Raw genomic sequence first — 23,088 nt, 5'->3', positions numbered from 1 at the left:
TCTTTAGCTTGTCTCTGACCGTCTGTGTCGCAATGGCCATTGCTCATGGGCAATTTTGCCATTTCTGATATGTTAATTTATTAATGAAATGATATGCCTATTTCTTTGCAAACTGATTATAAATAATTATTATTACATAGTATTAAATTTGATATTTCTCAGCTCATGAAGCAACATTTAAGTAAAAAAAAAATCATTAGTTAATAAATTTGCAACAGTTTTCATAACTGCTTTAAAATGCATTACTTTTGATTCTTTTTTTCTACATATTTTTCCTTTTATTCTTTCATACTAGTGAGACTAGATAACAGCACTGTGGCAGCAAGCCACACTCATTCATTCTGATTAAACATTGATTTAAATTGTAATCAATTAGAGAGCTATATTAAAAATTATTTTAAAAATAATGTATGAAAGTTTTACAACTTTCCCAATCAATACACCATTTATTTCTTACTTTTATCTTTGAATTGTTTCATTTTAAAATTGTGTTCTATTTCACTGGACGTCTTATATATTAACCATTTACACATTTTAATAAACATAAAAAGTTTATTATTCGCGCAATAGTCTGTTGTGGGCCAGGGAAGTCAAGATGGTTAAGACTCCATTATTTCAATACCACTGGCATGATGGCGGCAAATATATTTACCTATATTTTAGATGTAATTAATATTATATTTTATATATAATTATTAGGTTAAAATGACAGGTTTTATAACTTGACAATACAGAGCCAATAAATTAAGAACAATTTGGCAGTTATTTTGCAAAATGGGTTAAAATTTAGATATTATAAAGCCTAAATGTCTCAGTTACTATGAGGCCATTTTAAAAATAAAAAGACAATCCTTTTCAGAAAAAAAAATTTTCGAAAAAGATTCTCTTTTTGTTTTTAAAAAGAGAATTTAACTGGCGAAATTTTGAAGTAAATTAGATGGAAATGGGGGTCTGACAGTTTTTAATGCAGTTTAAATAATAATATTATAAAATAATAAAGTGAGTTTCTACTCAAATGCTTTTAAAACTCCTATTTAAAATAATGAATATTAGAGTTTAATGTCCTGAAATATCATTTCAGGCACTTTAGATAACGATAAAAATAAATTTATGTAAGGAAAATCTACTTACCAATCCTAAGGTAAAATAATTGTAGAAAAAATCTGAGCAACTTAATTTCCTATATCTATGAGAATTTGGAGAGTGTATTTTCATTTTGTCTTCTGATTTATAAAATACTTTACTAGGAGATCCTAATGCACTCGTCACATCCTAGTAAAAACAAACCATAATTATTGTTACTTGAAAAATTGCTTTTACATAATAAATTAAATCAAATCTTATTCTTTATAAAGATATATATATATAAAAATCACAGCCTAAATTTGAAGAAAATATTTAATTCTAATCTATTTCTTTTGTAATACAATTTTATGCAACGTTTCTTCATTTTTTGAAAAAGAATTTACAAAAAGTATTTCCTTTTATGGCTACATATATATTTTTAAAAAACTAACTTTTACAGAAAGCTAAAACAGTATTTAATACTTTTTAAAAATTAATACTTAATAGTTTTCTAGAAACATGATAACATAAAATTAGGAGAAAAAAAATTATTACATTTTTTCTGAAATATCATTATGAAATTATTTATGCCATAACTAAAAAAAAATTTTATTTCCAAAAATTTAAAATATATTTAAAAAATAAAATTATCAACTAAATGTTTGTAAACACCGGGCAACTTTCCGGTTTTATGAAATCAGCATTACATTAGAGTAATTGATGAAAAAGTCAGTCTCTACTATAAGACATTATAATAGGTCCACAAGTCTGAAAGAATGAATTGTTGTTGCTACTAATGTCACTCTTTATTTTTTTATAAGCTTCGTAGAACAGCCGACCCAATTTTGGGTTTACGACTACTAATGTTCAACTCCGTAGCCTTGTAATTTTAAACCAATCCAGAAGACAGGTAACTCCTGGATCAGTATCCCCAGAGGTATGATTTGTTATGGGAACATGGAGAACTTTGTGACCTCAACAGATTTAATGTGCACCAGTCACCTTTTAATACACAAGAATTCTTCAGCCAGCGGGATTCGAACTCACGCTCTTACAAATATGAGCTCAAAGTTATAACCAGGCTATCCTGCCACCTAAAAGAATGTGTTTTTTTCTGATGGCAACATCTAAAACTTCAGCATAAATGAAAGTGTTACACATATGACCTCTTCTTTTTAACATATTTTTCCCCTTGTTTGAACAGCATTACATATTATAATACACAGCTGAAAATTTGTTATTAGCAATTAAATTTAAAATATACTACCTTAAATAAAACACAACAATTGGTAATTTATCAAGAAATAAAACTAAAGATATACCTGTGCTGAATCTCCAAATTTAATAACTTTTGTCATGACTAATTTGCGAAATTCCAGGAGTTTATTTGAGTCTAAATCTAAAATAAAACAGAAAGCAGCAATCAATGTTAAAGAAAGCAAAAAATATCTCACAATTTTTCTTTTTCTGAAACATCACTTATTTTCTGAAAACTTAGTAGATACATTGATGTCAAAATTGCAATTTTGCCATAGTATTTTGCACATTAAATATCATGAAACTAAATAAGCTATTTTAAAAAATTATGATGAAGAATTTTTTTTTTAATTTAAAAAATTTAAAAGTTTGGAATGCCAACAGTAAATTTTTAGTTCAAAATGTCAAAAAGAAAAAAAAAGAAACTATCAATATCTAACATTATGTAGGATTTCATGGAAAAAAATTCTTACAATAATTCAAGGAAGGCAACAAATAATAAGGATAAATTTTAAAACCTTATATTATTATTTCAATACATCAGACTGAACTCATTTTGGAACTTCTTACACTTATTTCAACACAAAAGTTCCTCTGTAACCAATAATGGACCTTTAAACATAGTTCTACTCTAGCATATAGAGCTATAAAGCACTCAAGATTGGTGCAATATAAAGTTTCCTTACTTTCTAACAGTGCAAGAATTTAATTTATTTATTTATTTGCATATAAAGGCTTCAGCAACTTTAAAAATTTCTTGTGCAAAGAATATGAAAAAATACCAGTTTGCGAGTTGCAATCCATAGCAAAAAATTTTGTAACATAGTATTAATGCATTAAGCAGTAAAAAATACCCATTTAAAAAGTTGTAAATATGTTACAGAGGTAGCATTTTTTTTATTTTTAGTTAAAAGCTTGATTAAGTTAATTTAATGAACATTAAAAATTTTGTGTTATATGTGGGGGAGAGTCGGGTAGCCCCGCCCAGCAGGTACCCCTGCCCACTGTCAATTTCATATGTATAAAATATTTTTTCAAGTCAATGGGCCATCGGATATTAATTGTTATATTAAAAAAAGATTATGTTCAAAGTTTCAAGTATTTATGCAGCTGGTAACATGGTAAACAATAGTTTTAAAAATATGTTGAATACAGTAGTCATGAAATTAAGAAAAATTGGTTGAATGTTTCGATTAAACTTCATTTTAAAACTAAAAAAATAATTTTTTCTATACATACAGCATTAAAGTATTTAGTCTTAAGTTTAATTTGCACAAAGAAAGAAGTTTGTATGTAAAATATTGTTCCGAGTAATTACAAATTTACAAAAAAAATTGGATTTCGGGTAGCCCCGCTCACATGAATGTCGGGTATCACCGCCCAATTTTATTTCGTCGATAAATGTACGGTTGCAAAGATTATTATTTTATTGCTTCAAATTTGAATGTTATATGCATTTTTAACAACAAATATATGTTTTAATATTATATGAAACAGAAAATTTATATATTTAAAAATGAAAAATTTTATATTTTTAAAATGTAATTGATATGTCCAAATTATATTTAATATCAAGAAATCATAAATATTATGATAAGCTATTTGCTTACTTATTTATTTTCACTTATTTGTGAACGAATCAATTTACAGAAGCATTTGAATGCAATCAAAATACAGAGTGAATTTGTAATTTTATAAGAAGTATTTTATATTAAGTTTATAAGAAGAGATCAACCAAATAAGTTTGTATTGAAAAACAACTATTGTTATTAATTATTGCTACTTAAATTAAATTATTTTCGTTAAATATTTAATATAAATATGTATTAATATTAAAATATATTAATATACATTAATAATGATAAAAAGTATGACTTTTGTTGTTATTAAATGATAGAATTCACTAAAAGTATATAAATACGTAATAAATAAAATAATTTTGTGATAAAAATGATAAATGAGGTTTATCTATTGTCAATACATTAGTCATTCTCATTTACACCTGAAAAAATAGCCAAAAAACACAATTTTTATAACTGGGCGGGGCTACCCGACACATTTTGAAAGGAGCTGAAAAACATGTTTTTTTTTTAATTTTTGTTTTTTTTAAGTTTAACTATTCTTTTTTTGGTTTATTCTTTTTGCATTATTGAATTAGATGATAAAACAATAGAAACATACAAAAATGTTGATTATTACTCAGTATTATATAGAAATATAAGCAATACTCCTTAAGTGAGCAGGGCTACCCGACTCTCCCCTATACAAGCTATATTTTGACATTCTGTATTTACTAAATTATTTGCAAAATATAAATTAATAAATAACTAAGCAAACTTAAAATCTTACTCCTATACAAGATAAAAATTATTTTTAAATTGTAGACTCTTTTATTTTAGCTTGAAAATAAAAGAGTATACAGTATCCCTCAGCAACTGTTGCTATTGATAAAATTTAAAAGAAAAGAATACATGAAATTTATGTCAAATGAGTGCTGAAAATATATAATGCGTTATTAGAACAATCCATACAAAAAAGAAGTGCTAGCATTAATGAGTTAAAACAAACTAAGACAATATAGAATAGACGTTTAGAAACACATGAATATACCTTCTGTTATTATTTTCAGCTTAACACCAATAGTTTCTTCTCCCTCCCTCAAAACATCTAAGTTTTCTAAATAACAATGGTTGCAGAAACTATTATTTGGTAATGATGGAGCCCTGAAATACGAGAAAGGATTATTACAACAATGCTGCAAGCTAATTAATTAGAATTTATAACAACATTTAATAATATTGTTTTTAAAATCAAAAATAAGAAATTTAGCATCATGGATCAAGAAGCAAATTTGAAGTTCATATAAAATCTGTAGTACCCCCATCGGTCAATGCAATTTAGGAATGTAGTGCAACAGGAGAAGGAAAAATTTTTGCAAGTAAAAATATATTTATAGACAATTATGTTAACCATAACGTTAAGGAAGCTTTGCAGCTCTTATCGAGAGTTTTAACTCATCAAATTTAAATCTGATTGAACTTTGTAAATTATAAGGCATTGAAAAGTCCCGACATTAAAATACAGAGTAAGGTTTTGTTCTGTTCTGTAATTTGTAAATGTGAGACAAAGAAAGACAGTTAAAAATAACTAAACAAATTTAAAAAGGAATATTTAACAAAATAATAAGGCAATAACTTATGAGGAAGCATTCGCAATTTTTGAGAGAAAAATTCAAAGAAGTATTTATGGCAGAAGTCAGGTGGATGGCTTACGGCAAAGGTGAACAAATTAGGAATTATGTAAAATCATTAAAAAGTCTGATGCCATGAAACACTTGAAAATATAAAGGATAAAATGATCTGCAGGATGATCTAAACTGCAAAAAACTATTTCCAACTAAGCTTATAAAAACTATAAAAAGAGGCAAACCTCTTACTAAAAAATTAAAAACTAACCACGTAACAATTTATAAGAAAAAATAAATGAAAAATAAATAACATTTAAGAACAAAATTTAATTTAATCAAAAAATTTAATAAAATTAATTAAAAAAATTACTAAAATTTGATAATTAGTTCAATTAATTTAAAACAGTCAAACTTAACCCACAAGCGATTTAGCAAACGGGCAAATTTGCGAGAATGTTTCCCTCCAATACACTATTTCCTTATCTAATAACATGGAAAAAACAGTTTTGCTATGTGGAGAAGACTGCGGATTAAAATACAACTTTTTACATGCAGAACTGTCGATGGGTTAAACTTTTTTATATTTCTAAAGTGAACTTCATGCAAACGTTTAATCCGAAGAAAGCGTAAATAATCCCATCTTCAATATATATGGAGAGTTCTGTAACTCTAAAAAACATGAAAAGAATAATTTTTATATAAATTTTAAAAAGCATGAAGAAAAAAAAAGAGTTCTTAAGATAGAAAAAGTTGCAAACTAATCCATAATCAAAAAAAAAACTTAATTATATTTATCTTTCTAATTTTGAGATTAAAATATTGGAGAATGGTGTCTTTATAAAAATACCTTGTTTCTGAAAGACTATTTCCACTGTAAATAGACATTTTGGAGACAATCGGAAATGACCCAAACTGAATGCTTCCTAATCCAGGTGTAACTCTGGGCTGTGAAAAAAAGGGAAAATATAATACTAAACGAAATAAAACACTGCTATATTATTTTCACAAAATAAAATAATTTTTAATTGAGAGCCAAGAAATACAATTCAGATTCACTAAATATAATTCTATTCATATGAGGGCAGTAAAAATCATTGACATTGCAAAATTAATATTCATTCATTTCAGATTTGGGTTTTCATCATATATATTGTTTGAATGAGACTTTAAAAAAAATTAAAATGTTAAAAGAATTTATAAAAAAAATTATTAAATTAGCAGGGAAAGAAAATTAAGTAGATTATATATACTCTACAAATAAAATATTATAATATGGTCTTTTATTACTAATACAATAAAACCTTAATACGACCTTTAATACATATACAACATACCAACACAACAATACTTAAGAACTTAACACTGTATCAATAGTTTTCATTACTTTGTAGGAGATTATAGCAACTCTTCACACATTTAAAGTTTACATAACATTTTTAAAAAAAATATCTTTCAAAGAAATACTAAGCATGAAATAAAAAGAACATAAAATGTTACAGAACAACAAAATTTGAAAACAATGTACCATCAATTTTCATACCAGCAGAATTAGATGAAAATTATTGCAATTTTTTATACATTCTAAAAAAAAAACTTGTAACATAAAATAAAAGTTTCACAGATTTTTTACAGCATGCTGCAATTCCTTAATTGATAAAAAAAATAGATTTCTAGGAAGAGGATAGGACTAGACAGGGAGGCAAAAACGACAGAGAAAAAATAATTTGAAGCTTTATCCTTACAATATACAATGAAAACAAAATAACATTATGAAGGGTAGTGGAGAGGTTTGCTGGAAAAAACAATGAAAACCAAATGAACAATATGAAACTAAGAGTAGTGCGGCTTTCAGGAGAATTCCTACAGATATTCGTCTCACGTCACGGGTACTATGGTTACATGAAAAAGCCACTTCAAATAGATGTGTGAGGTGAATAGTTTTGTCTTAATCTTGGAGTGAATAAACTAATCAACGCCTTCTTTCCTTCATTTCACCCCCATTAGAGATGTACTCTCGCTTGTTACCATAGCAGCAGACAGCCCCTGACTTTTAGTCTGGAGGAGTTCTCTTGAAAACTGCACGGTAGAGACGTTTGCTAGAATAAACTACAAAAACAATAAAAATAAAATAAACAGTATAAAGCTAAGTTGATAGGTTTATTGGAAACTCTCCTGTTGTTCCAAATGTCCACTCTATGTCTTTTAAGTAATAAAAAGTAATTTATACTATTTGCAATTCCTATATAATAAATTGATGCTATTAATAATATAATAATTTATAAAAAGAAATACTTAGAACTAATATAGAATTTATAAATAGAAATTTATAAATATATTTATTAACGTACTTTATACAATAATTTATACTACAGTCGAACCCCGCTATAGTGAACCGTCTGTGGACTCAATAATGTGTCCACTATAACCGATGGTTCACTATATCCAAATTTTTTGAATATTTTTTGCATAAGACAGTTGAATGATTGAAAATTGGCTTTGCAATTTTGCATAAGTTATTTAAAAAATTATTAACTAATTAACAGATAATAAAGCAAAAATTGATGGAAAAAGTAATTACGTCGCTAAATATTAGTTTTATTTTCACTTTTTATGAAAAAAATTTGTGATTTTTGATTGAACACAATTTGATTTTAAATTGAGTTCATCAATTTTCTTACCTACAATGTGCAAAGAATGCAAGATTTTTACATTTTGAACAAGATTTCGAACCATCTTAACAAAGCATCTTCTACGTTTTCTCTTTCAACTCCACGCAGTTTTTTCGATGAAACCATGTTTTTGTCGTATGCCGCAAGAATTGCACTTCGATTTTTCTAAATATTTGAAACTGTAGATTTTGACAAGGAAAATTCCTTACACAGTGTTGATTGATTGGTTCCATCATCAATACGCTTTACAATTTTAACTTTGTCGTCTATCGAAAACGCTTTTCTCTTTAGAGAATTTGCCATTTTCACTGCTTTTGAAATAAAAATCTTGTCTCAAATAGATAATGTAAGAATATGAAGAGAGCAGCTGTAGAATGAGTTAAATTGTTCCCCTTTTTGATTGTCAAGGGGTGATTTGTAAAGAATATGGTTTGAACAGATAAGAAAATTCCAAAAATTCAGCAGGTAGCCAATTTAACTAGTTGTAGAGCAAGCTTGGGGAAAAGAGAGAAAGCGAGGCTTGTCAGGGAGGGGGGAGTATAAGATAAGTGATCTGTTTGACATTTATTACAGTATAGTTAAAAGTGATAAGCATAAAGGAGAGTAATATGACACATTTTATAGGAATGCATTCATTTTCAGTCCCAACACCTACAAGTTTAAAGATGGGGGACTGAAAAAGATATTTAAAGAAATGAAATTTGAGTCCACTATAACCGAGTTTCTAAGTTCTAAGCTGTTCACTATAAGCGTTAAAAATAACATTATTTAAATAGGAATACGGACGGGACCGCTAAAAAAGTTCACTACATCCGAGAGTTCACTATATCCCAGGTTCACTATAGCGGGGTTCGACTGTATTACTCAAATAAGTAAAGGAAATTGAAAGAATTCAAATAAATTTTAACAATTGGCAAAATGAATATGATTAATCAAGTTTATTTATTATTTAAATTTTTTTTATTACTAATCATTTTATTGTTATCTTATAAGCTATATTTCAGATAAATAAAATAATTATCATAATTTTTTAATGAAAATTGATCTAAAGTAAACAAAATCTGTATAGAAATTCAACTAAGAAACTATTTTGTTTCAGTAACAAAAAATAAATAAATAAATAAATAAAGATAAGAAATGCAATGCATGTTACAAAACTTACTGGCACACTGGGATCTATGGCAAATGCAAAAGTGAGTCCTCGAAAGTTTAATACAAAGACTTGTTGAGAGGAATGATATTCTGTAAAAAGTAAGAGTCCAATAATAAATATATAATACTTGAAAATTCAATACATTCAAAGGAATTTTTTTTAATGTAGTTAATGCAGATTAAGGATTAGGAAGATTATTAAACATATACTGGAAAGTAAAACCAAAGAAAAATGTTCTAATGGCCATGCAGAGTAGAAAAAGATGTATAGGACTTTTTAAATATTACAAAAGCATTTAAGAGGATTCTATACTGTGGAAGAAACCATTCTTGGCAAATTTTCTTTCACCTACATAAGTAATTTAAAGCACAAAAAAAGTGAGCATGGACACACCTAGAGTAAACTATAAAGTTTCAAATGCTAAAAAGAAATTCAAAACATCAAAATGCAAACCTACAGTGAACTATAAAGCCTCAAATACTGAAAAAAAAATTCCAAGCATCAAAATGCAAACAAACTATTGCAAGATTTCTAAAATTACCCAATGGGAAGTAATCTTGCAATAATTTGCTTGCATTTTGAAAGCACTTTTTTCAGCATTTAAACTTCATGGTTTACTCCAGGCAGAGTTCTCCCTAGGAATCGTTAAAATTTATCAAAAAGTGTAATATTATGTGGTAACTGAATTTGATCCTCAACAATTTTAAATTATCCTCTTATACTATTTTATGTGTTTATTTTAAAAAGTAATTCCCACTCCTTATCAAAATAAGAGATAATTTGAAGTTTATAAAAATAATTAAAGACATGCTCAATTAAAGACAATCATTGCGCCCAATTTTTTTCTTTCTTCAAAAAAAGGTTAAAAAAATATTATTAATTGATAAACATAAAAGCTTTTTTTCTATAATTTAAACTGAAAATTATAAATAAAAACAAAAACTTTTGAAGGTGCATTTTTTTTAAAAAAAATTTATTTATTTAAAAAATAATTTTAAAATCACTCATTTCCCCAACCCCAAAACAGAGAAACTTATACAAATTTAACCAGTTGAGAATAATCCAAACAAAATAAATATTTGTAATAATAGACTGAATTAAATTTATTAACACAGATAATTTTATCAGTATGTAATAATCATTTAAGTAGTCAATTGTTTATTTTTTTTCCAATGGAATATGAATGGAGTAAATATTAAAAAGGCAAGTGTTTTTTACGGGAAGGCAGCTTATTTTTACAAAAAAGGTGGGCCGTCCATCAAAAACCGCTTAGGGAGAACACTGCTCCAGGTTAAGCATAACTCATTTTCCTCTAAACTTTAGATTGTAATATATTAAATGGAGATAAAACAGAATTTGCCACGAAAACTTTTTTCCATGATATAGCATTCCCTTGAAGGATAAAAAAAAGTATGAGCTAAGTTTAGATAAAACATTAAATTCTCTTTATCTTAAAAAAAATTATTTAAATTTTAAGGAACTACTACAATTAGAAAAAAATTTATACAAGCATGAGACAAAAGAGTTTGCAATTTTCTGATCTTTGCTCTCAGGAGAGAGTTCAAAATTGCTGAAAATAAGCTTTTGTAATATTTTAATGTCCCACATACCTAATACAAAATTATGTTGTTAGTCATATTTTGAGTTAATACGTATTTAGTCACTTAACACTATGCCAACCAAGCCAGCTGCGTATGAGTATATTAACTGCTCAAAATTCAATAAAATACTTGAAAATATGGTAGAGAACAACAAATAAAAAGATGCAGATTATCAGTTAATTTAGCCAATTTTTTAAAAAGCTGAACACGGCTTAACCGTAACAAAGTGATTTATCACATAAGTCTTTGAATTAGTTAGAAGTAGTGGTAAATAAAAAACCTTATAAATCGTGATTACTAAGACAAGAATCATACATTAAATGATTACCACTAAAAAATGCGCAGCTGCTGTCTGAAGCAAGTTGGCATCTCTGGTATTAGCTAGCCATCATGTATTTTTTAACAGCTTCAACTAGATAATGCCAAACGTGGAAATCTCTCAGATCCATCACAAACTGATAGTTCATAAAACAGGATGGTTTCCCCGATTTGTAAAATATTGTTAATATTTCTATCATCGAAGTTCCAGTGTGACTTAAGTATTTAATCAGCAGTCTGTTTAAATACTACTACTGATTTAACTTACATAGTCTTACTACTGCTGATTTAACATACAATTTTTTTCGAACCAGTTTTTATACTGACAGACTTTCATTAAAATTTTTTGCAATGCCACCAAATTGAAACTAATTTGAAAACATGTATAATATTTATGTTGCGTTGATCTAAAACTTGATTTGTCACCTGTACAAACATATTGAATAACAAAATTGTCAATCTCTAAAAGAGTACCTACAATGTAAAAATAGTGTTTGGTTAATAAAATTAAATTACTTTTATTTTGATGATCTTTAATGTTTATCTCGAACATTAATCATATCTTCATTAAATAAATGGTAAAATAATATTTATTTTAAAAATTATTAATAAAATAGTAAATTATATTTTTTAAAACATTTTAAATATTTTTTTTTAATTTCGTTTTTTCTTTATTTCTAATTTTCAGTCAAATTTTAAAAATATCTTATGTTTTCAATCAAAATTCATTTAAGATAATTTACTCATATTCTCAAGAAATTATCTTGAATATTGATTGAAAATATAGATTTAAAATCGCAAATTTATTTTAGCATTTGTAAAAGTCTATGAACTTTATAAAATGACTATAATGTTTGTTTTTCATGCACATATTTTTGAACTCTACAAACAGTTTATTTAACTCATGTATAAGACTCAACAATATCGTAAAATTAAATTTCTAGAATCACTAGTTAGAAAGGACTTTAGAATCATCAACTGAGCATACTTTTTTTAAGCAAAATAATAACTAAGTATAAAATTGAAATGCAATAATGAACAGGCTATTATTATCTCAAAAACAAAAACTATTGGTGTGCCTAATAACTTTAAAAAGAAAGCTTATTAAAAAAGTTTCTTTGTAAACATTTAGCTAAAAATTCTAGACTAGTTTTTAAAATGTAAACAAAAGCAAACTCAAGTGAATCGCATGTTACTCGAATTAATTCCAAAATGTTAATTATTAGTCATGTTCTAAAATTTTTAATAAGTCATATATTCTTAAAATTTTTAATAAGTCATGTATTCTTAAAATTTTCAGTTTTAGCTTCTAATAAAGGGAATTAACAGCTAAATAAATGGTCAGAAAAATCTATTTAATAATTAAACATCTTAATAAACTTAAACTTTAACAACGACAAAATTCAATGATGATCTATCAGTTCTAGCGTTAAACATACATATCAGAGTCATATAATAGTAATAGCGCTAACATTTTTTTTCCCTCGATTTTTGCTTTATATGTGCTGGCCTGCATGTTTTATCAACAAATCTATCTTAATTTACCCAATACCAAACATAACTTAATATTAATGTAATTAAAAGTATCATTTAGTTATTTTTTGGATAATAATACCTGTAAGCCAATGCGCAAGCCATGGTTTTCTAAATTCAGCAAATTCAAAAGGGTTTTTAAAATGACTCACGGACCTACCTAACATGAAAACAGCAATCAAAAGAAAATTAAAAAAAGCATGCATTAATTTAAAAGACTCAAAGTTAAATATAAATAAAGCATGCATTTTTTGTTAAAACTAAAGCAACAAGCTAAACGTGCAGAAACAAAATTAAAATATGAAATATTAAACTAATGGTATAATTCAGTGATAACAACAACCAAATAAAATAAATTAAATTAAAAAAATGTTTTCATGGAAAAAAAAGATTAAAGTTTATAAAGAAACTTGCAAATAGCATTTAACGATGGTGATTCTAAAAATTCATGACTAGATTGTAGAATTGTTTTGATAAGAATAATGAATCAAATTTGAACAATTCAAGTACAGGTAAGCAAATCAAAATTACTTTTTCATTTCAAAAATTTCTCATCATCTAGGATGACAGTGCAAATTGATAACTATTAAAATAAGGTATACTTCAAGTACATTTATAGATTTTAATAAATCTACTGAAAGAATGATAACTGCATTAATAAACAAATGATCTATAGATTTAAATCTATTATTTTTTAGAACGAATTTATTCTAAGACATCATTCATATAAAGTTAAATAATTAAAAAGGTACAAATCATAAAATAAAAGGCTTTTAAAATGTCACCTCCCATCTTTTTTGCTTATCATATCTAGTATCAACACATCTTTTAAGGATAAAAACAAAGATTTCAAAATAAAGATGAAAATTTTTGAACTAAATTTTGTGATAAATATTAAGTGTGGGTTTTTATTATTTCTTAAAACAAAATATTTTATCACTGTATATTTCAAATAATAAAACATTTAAACTTTTTATGTTCTTTTAATTAAAATAAAGTTTAAAAGATAGAGAAATTTTGCATAACATTTTTGTCCGACACTAACTATAATACTGGCCTTATTTGACGCTTACAACACACACACATTAAATTAAGATATAAAAAATAAAGTACCCTTGTTTTTTCAGCTCTTACAAATCATTTAGGAAAATGTTGAAACTATTTTTTTAACATTTTACATAATACATAAAAAATTAGAAAGCTACTGTATAAACATTTTTATTCTTGTATCTTGTCGTCAATGTAATCAACTTGATATTGTCATTAAACATAAATGGAAAATATTAAATAAAACAATTAGAGTGACCCAAAAAAAAAAATTTCACTGTAAAAAAACAAAACAATTTACTGTTTTTTTTTTAAGTGTAGAAGATGTGAGAGTGTTATAAACCTAAATGGTAGTTAAGTAATACAATTCTAGCACATGCACAGAAATATTTTGTGGTGAAAATACGATGATAATTTAGTGAAATGAAAGCTACATACAAAATTTCTTTAACAACTCACAATTTTTTGGAGAGGAAAAAAAATGTTTTTTTTTTAACTTCAATAAAGGATTAAAATAATAATAAGACAAAACTGAAATATTTTGCGAATAATTCCTATTTTTCTTGCATGAAATTTATGGTAAAGTATGAAGTGAAGATGACAAAACACACGAGATAAAAGAACAAACCTCCAGGATGTGTTGCCCCAAAGGAATGATCAATTTGTTCTAATGTAGGTGGTACCTCTGGTGAGCAAAACACATTCCCACTAAAATTAAAAAAATTTTATCAGAAGCAAAAACATTATACACATGTGCATGATAAAAATTAGTTCAAAACTGAAAGACTCAAACTCAAATTTAATTACATATAATAACTTTGAAAAACAGTATGAAACTGAAAGGCATAAAAACTCAATGTCAAAAATCATATTCTTTTTTACTTCTTTTATCAGCATGACAACCCTTTGTGGGACATAGCCTTCCCTAGAAGCGTCCTCCATTCTGCTCTTTTCCTTGCAATTATTCTCCAGTGAGTAATTCTTAGGATTTTCAAGTCCTCTTTCACACAATCAAGCAATCTGATCTTAGGCTTACTTCTAATTCTGGTTCCCATTAGTTTGTAATTGAAGATCTTATATATCAATGAAAAAGGGTCCAACTGACAGATGTGACCCACAAGCTTTAAGCGACTTATTTTGATGTATTTATTGATATCAGCTTCCTTCACTAGCCTATATAGTTCAAAACTATGTTGTCTCCATAAGCCATCCACATTTATAGCACTGAAAATTTTTCTCAAAGCTTTTCTCCCAAAAAGAACAAGCAGGTCTGCTTGTGATTTAAAGACCAGATCCATAAGTTAAGACAGATCTAATGATTGTTTTATATAGCATTATTTTTGCTGGACTTTTAATTAATTTTGACTATAGAAATGCTTTTAAGCCGTGAAGACATCGATTGAGTTAACTATTTCTTTTATATTAATTGAAATAACAACTGAGTTGGAATTTCAAAAGTTATTATAGCTTACATTTTCTCAAACAAAAAAAAAAAGTTTAAATTATTTTCTCATTTTCATATCTACAGATATGACCAAGCTATCTCCTCATCTGAATTTTAATTAATGTCACTATATTAAAGTCACTGAATTTGTTGTAACTCAAAGTTTAATCTTATTCTACACACATTATTCTTCATTACTGCACCAAGAACTCTTCGGAAGATCTTCTGTGCAAATATAAGCAATCTATTTCCTTTTGATTCATTCATTGTATAGCACTCACTATTAGTTTTACTAAAGTTTAAATTATCTATTTAATTATAAAAACTTTTTACCTGCATAAAGGATTCCTTAAATGTACAATGTTATAACAAAAAAGAAATTGTGAAGAAAAAAAATGGTGGCAAAAAAAAATATTACTTAGTCAAAACTTTTTTTATCTGTTTCAAAATACTCTCCTTCAACTTCAATACACTTCTGTTGTGTATTTTAAAATCATCAAAACATGCCTTTTGATCAATTTTGTGAAAGCTCTTTAGAGTTAGTAACAAATTTTCTTTTTTATCAAATAACTGGGTTAAAAAAGCAGGAAATGAAGAGGACATTTCAGCTGATGGAATAAGAAACGTTTTACAGTGCCATATCAGGTGAATACAGTGCTTGTGGAACAATAGTTGTTGAATGTTTTGCCTAATATTGAGAAATAATACCTGCAGTGTGAGAAGGCATGTTATTTCACGACTTTCATAAAAAACCATGAGTTTTCTTGAAACATTTCAAGTGGTTTCGAGGAATTGCTTGATCCAAATAACGCACAACATATTTACTGACTACCTGGCCAGTTGGTAAGATTTCATAACAACAAACAGAACAAAACAGTTGATTTTTGAATGACTTTGAAAGGGTGCTTTCAGTTTTGCTTCACATTTCAATTGCTTGCAGTTGATTTATGAACTTTTTTTGTATCTTAAACACAGATTCAAGTTTCACAACTTGGAATATGAGCTTTAAAAAGGAATTGCCAAGAGAGAGCATTGCTCTAGATCTTGAACATGTTTAGGAAAAAAAACATGCAAAGCTCTTGAAACAAATTGAGGCATGACAAGTCACAACGTTATGTTCATTTAAATTCGTTTGGAAGGAACCAAACGACTTAGGTACTTGTTCTATAATGTCTTTTATTGTCAACCGATGATCAAAAAAATATTAATTCGCTGTTGATCTTTGATCAAAGTGGATAACTTACAAGAAAACTGATTATCTTCTATGGAATCTCTATCATTTTTGAACTTTTTATATTAATTAAAATCTGCTGTTTCTGATAGTCATCTTCATAAGCTTTTAGAAATGTTTGCAATGTTCTTTTTTTTAGCAGAAATTCCATCGCAATAACAATTTGCATAAACAAGTTGATTATCTTCAATGCAATCTAACATATTTGAACTTCATACAAATCAAATACTGTTGTTTTTGACAATAAACTTTAAAAACTTTTTGCAATATTTTAAATGTTTTTTTAGCAGAAATTTCATTTAAAAAACAAAACTAAATGCATGTTCTTAGCACAATAATATTTACGTTTCATGAAAAGTATTTAAATTTCATGAAAGGTATTTACATTTCAGTTTTTGTAAACAAAACATTAATTTAAAGCACAAAAATATGCCGAAAAAATATAAATATATTTAAAAGTAATAACATTGTTAAAGAAATATTAAAAAATACTAAGAGTGAAATAACATGACGTACCAATATTTCAGTTTGGTTTTGGTCATACAATAAACTTCAATAATCTGTAAAAAAAAAAAAAATCTAAAGTTATACAAAAAATTGCAATTGAACATAATCATTTAATGGGTGAAATCAAATGTATTTTAATACTTTAAGTGTATAGAAACAAATCTCTTTAACTGACACTAATATCTGTGTCAGATACAAGTTTATGAATTTTTTGTAAAAAAAAATTTATAAAAAGAAAAAAAACTTTTTAAGTTAAAAAAAAGATGGTTTTCTTTTTTTCCTATCTTTTTTTACCTTAACAGAATTAAGAGTAAAATATGTAAATATTAGCAAGGAAAAAATTTATTCTAGTTTTTTGTACAAATGTAATTTGATAGTAAATACAAATAAAAATAATTTAAAGAAATCAATATTAAATATTAGAAATTTTTTTTAACTTTATTGCTTAAAAATTCTTAAAATTTCCTGTTTGCTTATTAACAGTAAGTAAGGACAAAATAATTGAATGGAAGTCCTTTTTTTAAGGAAAAAAAAGGGAACATTTTATTGCTTTAAAAATTTAAATAAATTCAGAAATAAAGCAAAATATTTTAATTATAATTTATCATTTTCTTTTATTATACAAATTTATATATAAATTTCATAAATTAAAAAATAAAATCTAAGTATTCACCCTTTTCCAACTTTTATAGAAATAAAATTAGTAACAAAAATTATATTATTTAACTGAAATAAATATTGAAATTTTTTACCTTCAATCTCTGTGAAAGAGGATCAAATATTAATCGAATGCCATCTTGAGATAAGTTAATTACCAAATCCATTACCAAAGGATTCTAAGATAAGACAAAAATATATTGTAAGGAAGGCAAAGATAAATTGTAGATCAAAAAAAATTGATTAACAATAATATTTTCCACAAAATTTTGAGATCAAACTCACCAATTCACTATAAAGAACTTGTACATTTTTTATGGACTGAAATTGCTGCTGCAAAATATGAACAACTTGGCTAAATGCCATTCCTAAAAATATATTTGAAAGAAAACAGAAAATGTTAAAACAATACAGAGTATTTTTTTAAAAAAATCAGTAAAAAGATAATAAACACATATGCTTACGTTATAATTTTTTTTAAAGTACAGCGGAATTTCAATAATTTAAAAAACCGAAAGAATAAGTCCTATTTTATAACTAAAAACATTTGAGAGTTATCCAAGAATAATCAGGGGTCGGTCTAGGTTTTTCTGAGAGGTACCTATTTTGTGAAAATTTAGACATAATTTGTGAAAAATTAAAAATTATATTGAAAAATCAACACAACATGGTAAAAATAACGATTTATCGTTTCTTAAGGGATACAAAAATAAAATTTTAAGGAAAAGTATTTTGTGAAACTACCGTTTTTCCTTAAGTTGAATTTGTGAAGGTACCGCTAAACGGTAGTAAATTCGGCCTACATACACCCCTGATAATGCTCACTATACTCTGTTGCAAGTTAAGAAAAAAAACATTATCGCTATGGAGAGAGCCTGTTTACATCTAAGTGCAAGCTAAATGGATGCCAAGCTCCAAGCGCGAAAGAATATCAACATCCCCAAGTTTTGAAACAAGGTAGAAAGGCCTTCTTTTTTCTTATAAGAAGTAGCATGAATTAAATTTCTGTCCAATAAGTTTAACTTTTAAAAGCTTTAATATTGTTTTGAAAGCATAATTGTATAATTTGATAGCTAAATAAAACAGAACTATATGCAGTAGCGGATGATTACTTAAATCCTATACCGTAATGGTCTTTTCTTAACTTGCAACAAAATATAGCATAACTAAAAAAGTCTTGTAGGGTGGGTCAAGACAATAATCTGTCCTAAATAAATTATGTATTTACACAGCAATTTTTTTTATTAGTTGTGCAAAAATGAAATTGTGAAATCAAATATTTCTAGAATGATCAATTAAAATTATAGATTAGACCTGACTACAACCTAGTTATATCAATGATGATAATTTCAAAAAATGAAGACAAACTATGAGTTAAAAAAAAATGTGGCACAACTAATATACAAAAAAAAGAGGGGGAAATTGCAGACCATGGAGGGAAAACGGTTTTTTTCCATAAATGCTGATTAGGATAAAAAACCGTTTTGAGCAAAGAAAGGAAATGTTTTTCCACAGAATGTCTCATCTTCACTGTGTAATAACTCTCGGAGAGAATTTATTTTTCACGCTGTTGATTTGTCAAAACATAGTAAACCTGAAATTGCTATAAATGGCAATACAATTGTTATTTTTGTAAAAAATATAAGATAAACCATTTCTTCCACTTGAGTTGCAAATATTTTACAATAAAATGTTTTTTAATGCAATTTGCTTCCAGCTGCATCTTTAATATCAGTTTTAATTTCAAAGTTATGATTTGGGGGATAGACACATTCTTGAAGAAAAATATAAAATGTGAGTGCAAACACTTCTTATTTAAAATTACAGATAATACAGATTTATAAAAATTAATCTTTAAAATTAATTACTTTACTATTTAAAATATAATAATAATTCTCAACCAAATAACTTAAAACAACTTATGACCATAATGATTTTGTCCAACATGGGATAATATTTCTAGGAATAATGTGCTTTTTTTTGTAATTTTCTAATTAAATATTATAGGTCTTTATTTTTTTCACTGACAAATCTGATAATTATTATATTATTTCAACTGTCAGTTATTTAGAGCTAATAATGCTGCAACAATATTATAGAATAACCGTTAGAAGCAGAGTTTTTTTTAAAAAAAACATTTCACTTACTTTTTCATTATTTTGTATTATTTTAAATCAAAATAAGTAAAAAAATATTAAATTTAGCACGTTAATAATTTATGGTTAGGAAATACAGCATAAAACACCATTGTCCTTTTCTGTATTAAAGGTATTATCTACCTAACCCAACTCACTTCCAAACAATAATTTTTCAAATTCGCACTTGTTTACATTTATTAAAATCTAAGAGAAATAGTTATTCATCATTATTTAATTCACGAAATCAATTATTGATAAACTTTTGGGTGTGAATTGAGAAAAAAAAAATTGTAACTTTTTTTTTTGGATTTCATATTTAGTACAAATATAATTCTGATAATCAAACAGATTTTTTCTAGTAACAATTCAACTGTGTTTTATGAATGAAAAGTACTAAAATATATTTTTGCTTATACTACTTATAATTAGAGTGCGAGGAAAAAAAAATTTATAAAAGGGACAGACAATTGTCCCATTTACATCAAAGAGCAAATAATGTTGATTATGGTTTAGTAATAATTATATGGTAGTAATAGTTACATTAAAAAATTAATTACAAGAATTACTATCCAGTCATCTGCAAAATTCTAAAAAGAAATGTTATTTAAAATCTCTAGATTTACGTCATTAGATAAATATTTCTTCAAGAAATTAAGTGAGAGAAGAAAATACGTCATTTAAAGCATTTTCTATATTTATCCTAAAGAGTATCTTACAGATGTCAGTGACTCATAAAATGTGATAAAAGAGGCAATAGAAATTTTCCTGCTTTTCATCTTTTGTTATTTTCATCCTACAGAGCATGTTATTGCATTATCCTCATGTAATGACATCATTGTGTGGGTATATAAATATATATATAGATATGAGTCATTAAGCAGTTCAATTTTGAAGCTTATGCAATTCAAACTATTTCTATTTTTTGCTAGGGAATTTAATTTTAAAAACATGAATTTTTAAAAAAGGAAAAAAAAAAAAAAAAAAGACAATACAAACTAAATTATAAATCTAGTAACTTTGGGAAAAAGGCATGACATTAAAAAAGAAGAAAAAACTACAGTAGAATACATACTAAAAATAAAAATGTCTAAATTCGATAATAATAGCAACAAAAAATCATTCTTGATTATAAAGTAATAAAATTATTTTTATTGCTAATTATTTCTTTTTAATTATGTTACTATGCATCCGGTTACTTTTTACATTCTGTGGCAGACTGGTACAAAATTTACAGCATAAAAACAGCTATGCATTATGCAATAAGCATTATTGCATTGGAATATTTCATTTTTTGGTTAACAAAAAACATTCAAGTAAATAACACACTTCTGAATAGAAAACAATTAGTTAGAAATACATAACTAATTATCCTTTAAGAGAACTAATAATATTTTCTTCACTCTATTTTTTTTTATCAATTCTTTTATTTATTTTTTTTTTGTGGGTGTATTTAACCATGTAAAAAATTATGATCATTTCAAATGGTTCCAGAAATACTTTAAACCTATTTTTAATAAATATTAAAGTAAATATAAATAAATTTTAAAAAAATTATGAATCATTCAATACATTGATTTATCTGACAAAAAAAAAATTCAATTATTTGTTTTAAATATTTTTTAAGATTATTTCATAATTTTAATTAACACTGTAAAACATAGTAGACATGTATAACTTTCAACTACACATTTAAAAAAAATCCAATGATTTAAATTAAACAAAAATTAATAATTTCGTAAAAACTATTTTTTTAACAAATTAATTTAAAAGTTTCAAGCTTTTTAATTAACAATACTGTTTTTTATTAAAATCTATTATTTTTAAAAGCAAAAATATAGATTTTCGTTATTTTCCGGAACAAATTAATTAATCAATAAATATAAGTCATTTAATTATATGAACAATAAAGTAATTTATTTACCCATAGCAACAAGAAAAAAAATAAATATACTGAGACAGTATTATTTAATGACAGGGGTACGAGTAATAAATGAAGGTTCATATTTATTTACAATTTTTTTAAGCATTAAGGCAAGTGTATTAAGTTCTTCATTTAGATACAGCATGAAAGTAAACATACAGTACAGACACATGAAAATTCAGTACATAAACAAAGACTATTTATTTACATTTTATACAAAATGAGCTGCATGCGCAGTTATCATAGAATACTACGTCTTAAAAAAATATATTTCATTTTAAGAATCTTTAGAATAGTACCACTGCGAAGTACAGTACAGCTGACAATATTATGCAGGTGACGATACAATGTCAGCTGTGCGCAATGGTTATTTTCAAAACAAAGTCTTACCTAAAACCAGCTCCCATTGTTCATTGCCAAGTGATCGTTCGGGCACCACTTCCAATTCCAACATTCTTAATATTTTACGGCAATAGTTAAGTCCGTAATTATCATCTATTCATTGTTATGGATGAGTTTTTGAAACATTGAAATTCGAAACAAAACATTAACAATTACCACATAGACTTTCTTGCATCGCCATCTTACATCGCTGTATCTGGTGTCAACAAGGCCAGCCAATGAATGCAGGGATGCAAGTTGACATGCGCAGACGAGTGTTATTTTGAAAAGAGGTAACCACGCGGTTATGTTAGTAAACATTGATCACAAAAAAAATATACAAGTTGATAATCGAGAACATATTGAATTGTGTTGATTAAAATGGTATAGGTCACAGTGTTTTCCAGAATTCCGACTTATGTATTTTTTTTTAATTCTAATTCGTCACCAAAAAAAATCGTTCTTGTGACTTGTTATTTCTGGATATTAAAAGATGACGTATTCTACGCATGGGCGCCTACGATGGGCGGGGGGGGGAGGTCAATAAGTTTTACTTACTACCTTCTGAAAATACAATAAATTAAAAATTATCTTTTGATATTTTTTAATTATTGGCAAAAAATGCTTGTTAGAAGTCAATCATATTGAATTAATAACATATGGGGGTGGGATGAAGAGGGCAATGGCCCCAGGCATCCATCCAAAGAATGTATCCAATCGGAGACTAAGGACGTTAAAACCTTAATTTTTATAACGAAATCAATTTTTTTTACTGGTTAATAGCAAAAGATGAATAAAATAGAAAAATGAGGAATTGCTCACGTAAATGAACAATAAAATGTATTTTTTAAAGCAAATTTAGAAAAGTTTTAGGTCATGAAAATTTAAATATTCCTCCCGTTTAAGAAAAGAAATAAGAATATACATATTTCATTTTTAAATTAATTTTTTTTTTTTTTTTTTTTTTTTGGATCGAGAT

At 26.2% G+C, this 23,088-nt stretch overlaps 1 protein-coding gene across 4 annotated transcripts in view; it reads right to left on the bottom strand.

Moving 5' to 3' along the window:
- Window positions 1-22,369, bottom strand: part of LOC107453990 (phagosome assembly factor 1) — a 29,836-nt gene extending 7,467 nt beyond the window's left edge. The window contains exons 1-11 of one of the 4 annotated variants that reach the window (XM_043040785.3): window positions 22,119-22,354; window positions 17,955-18,037; window positions 17,765-17,848; window positions 17,022-17,065; window positions 14,459-14,538; window positions 12,866-12,943; window positions 9,341-9,420; window positions 6,357-6,454; window positions 4,933-5,045; window positions 2,388-2,464; window positions 1,132-1,272 (exon numbers count right to left, since the gene is read on the bottom strand). In XM_043040785.3, coding sequence (XP_042896719.1) covers window positions 1,132-1,272; window positions 2,388-2,464; window positions 4,933-5,045; window positions 6,357-6,454; window positions 9,341-9,420; window positions 12,866-12,943; window positions 14,459-14,538; window positions 17,022-17,065; window positions 17,765-17,848; window positions 17,955-18,037; window positions 22,119-22,182 — 942 coding nt within the window. In that variant the 5' untranslated portion in view covers window positions 22,183-22,354. Of the gene's footprint in view, window positions 1-1,131; window positions 1,273-2,387; window positions 2,465-4,932; window positions 5,046-6,356; window positions 6,455-9,340; window positions 9,421-12,865; window positions 12,944-14,458; window positions 14,539-17,021; window positions 17,066-17,764; window positions 17,849-17,954; window positions 18,038-21,936; window positions 22,097-22,118 lie in introns of those variants that run through there. The other 3 variants (XM_043040786.3, XM_043040787.3, XM_043040789.3) reach the window with 3 other exon arrangements.
- Between the last annotated feature and the right edge of the window lie 719 nt (window positions 22,370-23,088).

This window comes from Parasteatoda tepidariorum, chromosome 4 (assembly GCF_982258835.1).
Source record: "Parasteatoda tepidariorum strain Cologne lab strain chromosome 4, Ptep-v5.0, whole genome shotgun sequence".
Lineage (NCBI taxonomy): Eukaryota > Metazoa > Arthropoda > Arachnida > Araneae > Theridiidae > Parasteatoda > Parasteatoda tepidariorum.
The sequence above is the reverse complement of the archived record's forward strand: the minus strand, read 5'-3'. Positions and strand labels throughout refer to the sequence as shown.